The sequence below is a fragment of the Microtus ochrogaster genome, unplaced genomic scaffold (genome assembly GCF_000317375.1).
Source record: "Microtus ochrogaster isolate Prairie Vole_2 unplaced genomic scaffold, MicOch1.0 UNK45, whole genome shotgun sequence".
Classification (NCBI taxonomy): domain Eukaryota; kingdom Metazoa; phylum Chordata; class Mammalia; order Rodentia; family Cricetidae; genus Microtus; species Microtus ochrogaster.
The window spans coordinates 2,843,496-2,852,073 of NW_004949143.1; the positions used below are offsets into that span (position 1 = coordinate 2,843,496).

Sequence of the window (8,578 nt, forward strand, 5' to 3'; positions counted from 1 at the left end):
GGGTCAAGAGAAATGGCCCTAGCACAGAGAATGGGGACAGGCAGGCAGAGCGGTGAGGTGAGGAAAAAGAGAAATCGAGACAGAGAAGTTGGAATAAGATAGAAAGAGGACGAGTGGAGAGCAATGGGCTTCCCTCCAGGAGGACACCGCTCCAAGCTGGGCTACTTGGGCCACGGCCGGTTGGTTCCAGTTGGTGCGGGAGGAAGAAGTGGATGGACGGACTAAGAGGCCGACAACAGCTTTCCCGAGAGCAGCTGGCAGCCGTGAGGAGCCTCGGGCCGGTGCCGGGGTCCTCAGGCTCCAGCACCGCGGCCACCTCGCCTCTCCCAGCCGCTGCCCGAATCCAAGCCCCCGCCTGGCACCGCCAACGTAACCGCCTCACCTCGGGTTGAAGTCCTGAAAGAGGCCCCTCAGGTTCATGGCGGAGAACTTCACAGAGGCGTCCTCCTCTTCCCCCGCCCCCCGCGCCGCGAAGCCTGCGCCTCACAGAGGGTTCATGCTGCCAAAGCCAGCCGCGTCGCCAATGCCGCGGCAAGCAGAAACCGAGCAACCAACCGCTTCTGACACTTCTTCCGGCTTCCGTAGCCAGAACGCGCATGCGCGCTGAGGCTCCCCGCTCGCCAGGCCGGGAGGTTATTGGATGACCGGCTGTGGTTATTTTTCCTCCCTAATACCAGCTTGCTGGGCAGAGCGACTACAAAAAGAGGAGGGAAGGGATGGAGAACCTCAGGGATGAAGAGCGCTAACTGAGGGGAAGCCCTTAAGAGTGTGAAAGCCAAACTGGAGTCCCAGGGTGAGATCATCATAGACACCTGTCACCCACCTGTCTCCCAGGCCCATACCAAGGTCTGGAGGATTCCCCAAAATTGACTGTACCTTTGAGCTACACCTACCAGAGTTGCCACTACATCCAGTTTGCATATAAACTTCCTTTCCATGCTCCAAGCATACTGTGATATCCTGACAATTTCAAAATCACATTATCTTTCACCAAATTCATCTATCTACCCTGTCAACCATGTCCCCATCCTGGGTTTCCACTGCCGTTAGCAGCAGGTCTATCCATCGGGTTGCCCAAATTGAAGATGTGGAACTTATCCTTATCCTAATCTAGTTTAGAGTCTCCTTGGCTCCTGTCTGAACTTTGTGGTGGCTCAAGCTGGGCTTTTCCCATTCCCAGTCATACTACTTAGAACTGCCAGGTTCATCTTATTGGACAAGTTAACATCTTGATGGCTCAGATTTTGTCCTCTGCAAAACAGACACAAAAATCCCTACATTTCCACTTTGGTTAGGAAAGTTCAGAGAGATCATGCATAATGCATAGCCCTACCATATGTTAGATGTTCAAAGAATGCTGTTGCTAGCTGTTGTTCTTTTAAGTGCCAACCTTTTCAAAGAATTCTATTTACTTTTCAACTTAAAAAATGGTACAACGTCATAGCAGAGGACTTAGTCTACCATATTTACTTCCAGCCAATTTAAGAGTTGTTGTTTTCATCAGCACAGCAATACCTTAAACATTAACTTGGGATCATTATGAGTAATACTCCACTTTGTTACAATAGCTGAGTTTCATGAATGGCAATTTTATGTTGGTTAGCCCCAGGGGAAGCTTAAGATGAACACAGTTGGGAGAATCATGCTTTGCCATGATGTATCATCTTTCTTCTGGAAACTTGAAAACATTCCACAAGTGGTAATTATTCTCCCTAACACCCACTGAGACATGGATATTATTATATGAGTCGTTTATGAGTGACTAACCTGAATGAAGCAACCAGCTACTGAAGCACCATGACCCTCTCTTAGAATTTTATCACCTTGCTGGAATATTCCTTTATACTCTGTGAAGATATATCACTGCAATTGGTTTAATAAAAAGATAAATGGCCATCTTTTTATGCTAGGAAGGATTTCCAGGCACAGTGGACACTGGAAAGAAGAAGGATTGAGAAGTCAGCCAGATGCAGAACGAGTCAAACACTCAAAATGGCAAAGAGGTAAAAGCCACATGGTAGAACATAGATTAATAAAAAATATGGGTATTTTAAGTTATAAGAGCTAGTGAGAAACAAGTCTGAGCCATCAGCTGGAGCTGTCATAATTAACAACTCCATGTGGTTATTCAGGAGCTGGCTGGCAGGACAGAAAAAGTCTAACTACACCACCTTCTCTGACCATTCTCCTGATGATGTCCAATCTCTAGCCCTGAAGTCTCTCCCAGTGAATAGCAAAGTGCAGAAAAGCTAAAGCAAAGAGAAGCTTGCATAATACCCCCAGTACAAATTTGCTAGTGAAGGCAGAGAAACAAAGTTGCAACTTAACATTTCAGCAAAACAGAGTGATAACAAAAGTTAACTGCCAATATACTGAGTAGCCAGTATCATCTTATTTTCCGTAGGTTTCACCTCAAGCAGACATCAAGAAAACAGCTTTTCAGTTATAACTCTTGAATAACTCGAACCATGGTTTTCTCAAAAGATTCATGGTAAGTTGCTTAGAGTACCAATGCTACTCTTGGTAGATTACTGGGTACTCCTGGAACTGAGACACTTTTCTATGGGGTCATGAATTCAGTTTTAGCAGTTCCCTCTAGGGTAGGCCATGGGGATTTCTTATCCTGAATACCATGATAAAATTATATCAACATTGTCTTTATGTTCTTTTATTTTGACAAGCCAAGTTGCTATGAAAAAAAATAAAAATACTGAAAGAATTCGACTATGGCAGTGCTTGGATATTCATCTTCAAGAGGGGGAATTACCTTGACTGCCTCAAATGCACTAGATGCCCAGCCCTGTGCTCTACTAGGATTCACAGGACTGTGGAGGAATGGGCTTCCTCCTTCCCAGAATTTGCCCTGTTCTCCTTGACCTGCCTCTACTTCCTGTCTGGTTGTCCTGCCTATACTTCCTGCATGACTACTGGCCAATCAGCATTCATTTGAAACACAATCGACAGAATATAGACAATTTTCCCGCACCATGTGAATGAGCTAAGTACAGAGAGACATTTCATTGTATGAGCTGCTAAACTAAATCAGCATATATCGTAAAGGTATCATGCCTTCCAAATTTGGGTCTAAGGATATGTTGCTTTGGAAAAGAGGTTCTCTTTTTGTTTCCACAGAAGATTAGAACCTGTGGATTGCTTCCAGAGCAATATGGTTTCATGGAACAAGGCCCCCTTAAAGGTTGCTGTGAACATCTCCAAAAAGAAAATGCTTTGCCCAACTGCTGACTGAGATGAACCTAGTCCACAGGACACACCATGAAAGACCTTATTAACAGTGCTCCCAAATAGCAAGAAGTAGTATGGACAGAACTATGCTCATATTCCCAAATAGTGTTTATAATTATTTACATTTAAAGGGGGATATTCTATAGAGATGAATAATTTACTTTGGTATGGATCTTGGTTTATTGATACAAATTTAAGGTACATTTTGTTATACTATATATGTATTTTTCTGTCCTTGATTAAGGTATTGTGTTTGTGTAGTTCATTTAATAGTGTAATGTATAATTTAAAAATATAGGTTAATAGTTAGTCATCTATAATAGTCAAGATTTTAGTCATGTTACTTAAGTTTTCTAGATATATAGAGATATATTTCAGTTAGATAGGTATTCTTCAAATCTTTCAAAGACCTTCATAATATGGCATTTAAATGTTTTCAGAACTTAAGACTTTTCGTGACAGTGAGACACATCTGCTCCTGGCAGCACAGGCTACTTCAACAGGAAGATGGGCATTGAAGAGGCTCCTTATGGAGTTGGTTAGCTATTTGGGAAAAACTGCTCTTGCCTGGATTACTTAACTGGACATGCAGGACCCACAGAGAAATGACTGCTGAACTTGCCTAAAGGTGATATGGTCTTTGGGGGTTCCTGCTTCATAAAAGAGTCTGAGAGATATTCTGCAGGATACAGAAGAAAATGACTGTCAAACTGCCAATATAGGTAGAACTGTCTTTGAAATTTCCTGCTTCGTGGAAAAGTCTGCTGGATACTATAGGCCCATAGGCTGAAGATGGATGCCCAAATGGTACAGAAAAACTTTGGGTGACTATCCAGGAAGCAAGATGTCTCTGTAAATTCTAGAGTTTTTGAAGCTGCTTACAATGTACTTCCTGTTTACTTAGGTAATATTATATCCTTCTGAAATCTTTAATGGAGTTGAAGAATAGATAGTTATAGTTATACTTTTCCTTAGTTATGATAAAAGATAAAGTAAATAGAAGTATTGTAACTGTAATTTTTGCTTGATACCTGTTTTGTTATATGTAATTTTACTATGTTAAAGCTAAAGCTTTTTTATTTAAACAGAAAAGGGGAGGTGATGTGGGAGTCCCCTCTGTGTGCTATGACTACCATTAGTGAATAAAGAAACTGCCTTGGCCTGTTGATAGGGCAGAACTTAGGTAGGTGGGGAAAACTGGACAGAATGCTGGGAGAAAGAAGAGGTGGAGAGAGATGCCATGGAACCACCAGAGACAGATGCTAGGAAGTTTACCCGGTAAGCCACAGCCACGTGGCAATATACAGATTTATGGAAATGGGTTAAATTAATATAAGAGTTAGCCAATAAGAAGCTAGAGCTAATGGGTCAAGCAGTGATTTAATTAATACAGTTTCTGTGTGATTATTTCAGTTCTGGGCAGCTGGGATGAACAAGTGGCTCTCCTCCAACACATGTGCCTTAAGGTTTGCTTCAGGTAAAACATTAAAAGGGCTAATAATTTCCTTTTCTTCCCTTCCCTCATCTCTCATTATATAACTGTTCATAATCTTAACAGCAACCTATAAAATCCTAGCAATCTCTTCTAACACTATACTATCAGAACCATGAGTTTCTTAATGTATCTAAAATTTATTTCTTTTTATAAATTTAAACATTCTTGTAAGTTCCAGAGAGCCAAATTGGACCTACCTGAACAGACCAGACTTTGTCCCTTCATTACAGAGCAATATTCAATGTCTTACACAAATTCTTTGCTTGTTTTTCTTGATTTTTTTTTTACTTTTTAAAAATGTTTTAAATTTAAATAGAATCACCGCATTTCTTTCCTCCCTCCAGTCACTCTCAGTAACTCTTCCCCAAACACCTCCCAGACCAATCACTATCAAGTTGGTAACCACTTTTTCTTGGATTATATTTCTACACACACACACACACACACACAGACATACACACGTCCTCATGCAAAGAGGTGTGCACACATACACACATACACTCAAACATTCTTAAGACTGAGAATGATAGTTTGTCCTGGCCTTATTCTCTGGACAACTCTGCTTATTGATCCTGTAAGGATATGCCTGAGGCAGTGTCTCAGTGCAATAATTTTATTTAGCTCCCATGTTTTGGGGCCTCTGTTGAGGATGACACATCTTGACAGAATTAAGTGCTCACAATGAAAAGCAGGAAGGAGAACAGACACAGTGGGCTGAGGTCCCACAATTCCTCTCTTGTTACGTAAATGAATGGTGAACAGAATTAACCAGGCAAGCTCAATATAATATATTCAGCTTTAATAAGGGGAGAACTTACAAAGCCAAAGTTCCAGTGAAGAGCAGGAAACAAAAGGGACAAACAAGTGCACATGGATTGTTTTATAAGATATTTGGGGCCCTGGGGCAAACACACCCCCAAACAAGGTGATTGGTTGAGATTCCCCTTCACTCTCTAAAGTCCCCAGTGCATGAGCTAGCTTTTCCTATGGTGAGATGCCTTGTTCAGCCTTGATACAGCTGGGAGGGGCTTGGTCCTGCCTAAACATAATGTGCCCAGTCTTGTTGACTCCCCATGGGAGGTCTTACCTTTCAGAGGACTGGATGTAGGGTGGATTGGGGGTGTGGGGAGAGTGGTAGGTAGGGAGGAAGGGGGAAATGTGGTTGGCTGTAGCATGAATAATAAAAACACAGAGACAGATATTGGGGTCCAACCTGAAGATCAGAAAATCAAAGCAGCCAAGACATTAGGGAGCTCTTGCCTCTATAAAACCTTTAGATTGAAAGAGAGAGAATTTCTGTCTCATTTTGCCTTATATTTCTATCTAGTGCTGGGATTAAAGGTGTGCACCACCACTTCCTGGCCTGTTTGGCTAACTGGTGTGGCTGTTTTGCATTCTGATCTTCAGGCAAGCTTTATTTATTAAGATACAAATGAAATATTACTGCAGTTGGTATGGAAAATGAATTAAAAAATAAAATAAAAAACTAAAATAAAATCCCATGCTTTAAAGATATAAGGACTGTGCCAAATTTCACTCTTAAGTATTTATGTTTGTACCCATAGGCAAATGCTACACTCATCAACCTTAATCAAAGAAGGTTCTTTTTGCAGTGAATGTCACTGAATATAGACATGCATAGTTCCTCAGGATGCCCAGAATAAATAATGGTTGAACGCTTAGCCCTAAACAGGTCATTTATACCATCCCAACTGAAGCTCAAGGGAGGGGGCAAGGAACATTGAGGAAGAGGGACCAGGGAAATATCAGAGCCAGATGATGATGTAAAATTCTCTCTTTAGCTTGTGATACTGCAACTGCAAACAGGATCTCATGATGGCTGTGGTTTGTCTGCACTGGGCCTTTGTGAGACTGGGCCTGTCAGCAGCCAACCTTGGATTGGGGAGGGGTTCATGGGGCTTGTCTTCCTTATGGTTACTATTTCTGCAATGAAATGGTGTGGAAAGGTACAATTATTGCTTTCAATTGTATATTAAACACTGAGACTACCATGCTCCATCGGATATTTCCAAACCTCTGACCACAAAGAGGGTCCTGGTTATGACAAGTAGGTTGCAGAACAAAACAAGTGGGTATGAATGTGGGAAAGGGACCTGTAGGAAGGAGACAGGTGACAGAGGTGGGAGAGATATAAGAGAGTGCATGTAGGGAATGAGCATGAGCAGAATGCACTATATACACTTATGAAATTGTCAAAGGGCTCATTTAATCGAATAAAAAATAAGAACTTCCTAGGATGGACTGCTGGAAGACATTTGACACCTAGACCATAACATTATTTTTTTTCTCCTGAGACAGGTTTCCTCTATGGAGTCTTGACTGTCCTGGAACTCAATCTGCAGACCAGGCTGGCCTTGAACTCACAGAAAACTTCTTGCCTCTGCCTCCCATATGTGAGGGTCAAAGGCATATGCCACCACTGTCAGGGCTACAGCACTAGCTTATAAACTGCTGACTAATCACATAGAATGTTTATAGTCTCTTGGGTAGGAAAGGATGGGTAGTAAAGAAAGGAATTATGAAAGTCACAGTTTTTAAAGTGCCATCACCCATTTGGTTGATGTAAATACAGATACATGCTGTAGCCACTGTGAGCTCCACAGCTTCCATCCTTCCCCTTTCTGAGGAGTCACTGAATATACAGGGGAAAAGGAATTGGAAACAACAACCCCCTTTACAGTCACTGATTTTGTTACAGAAATACTGAGCCACAATGAACCAAGCAGGCACTCAGAGAGTGGGAGAACTCAGCTTTATTTATGGGGACTTAGACTCACGCTAAAGCTTTTTTTAAAAATCCAGCCATGACCTACACTGTCTTACAGATTTTATAGGTTATGTAACAGTGTTCAAATCCTTGTCTCTTTATTCTGAAAACACACAAACTTTCAAAGTAACATACACATCTGCATTAACACAAGTATGGAATATCCAGTGTGCTCAAGTCAGCAAGAGGTGATTTTCTGTTTTCTGTTTGAGTAGGTAACTTTATGAGTTTGTTTGGACAGTATAACCAAAGCTCTATCCATGCCATATGAAAGGATGATATGTAATAATAAGTGATGAGGATTATGTAGCAAACAAGAAAAAACGACACCTAAATATCGGCTTTGAACTAAAAACTGCTTAGGACAATTTCAGGGTAGGTAGTTGAGATGGTCCAGGCTCACAGATTACTCTAGCCAGGACTTGAGACAAGCTCTGCACTTTCCCATTATGCAGCGACTGGACAACAAATGATATGGCTACCCTTTCAGGACTTGAAAATTAACCAAAATTTTTCTTTTCAGGATACCCTCAAGATGCCATTACCCCTAACACAGGAGAAAGTAATTTTAAGAATGCAGCACCAGCATTCTAAAGAGGTGTGTTGGTGGTTTGATGTCATCCAGGGGTTATGGATATTTGTAAATGGTTAGGGTCTTTGGATACAATTTGCATCCAAATTGGTAATGATCGAGGAAAAAGTTGGACAAAGGCGTTTAGATTCAGGGTTCTTGATTTGAAAAGAAAAGGGGGAATAAAGATATTACAAGATATAAGGGAAAATTATTAACTCTACTCTGAATTTAGAAATGGGGCTATAGAAATAGGATTAAAAAGTACATTATTGAATCTTTTTTGTTTTTTTTTGGTTTTTTTTTTGTTTTTTTTGTTTTTTTTTTTTTTTTTTGGTTTTTAGAGACAGGGTTTCTCTGTAGCTTTGGAACCTGTCCTGGAACTAGCTTTTGTAGACCAGGCTGGTCTCGAACTCACAAAAATCCACCTGCCTCTGCCTCCCAAGTGCTGAGATTAAGACTCTACTTTTAAAACAAAGAC

General features: G+C 41.3%; 1 protein-coding gene across 1 annotated transcript in view; it reads right to left on the reverse strand.

The window, feature by feature from the left end:
• Tmem185a (transmembrane protein 185A) overlaps positions 1-559 on the reverse strand; it is a 31,807-nt gene extending 31,248 nt beyond the window's left edge. The window contains exon 1 of the mRNA XM_005369190.3: positions 383-559. Within this exon, the coding sequence (XP_005369247.1) occupies positions 383-420 (38 nt within the window). The 5' untranslated portion in view covers positions 421-559. The remainder of the gene's footprint in view (positions 1-382) is intronic.
• Positions 560-8,578: the final 8,019 nt, after the last annotated feature.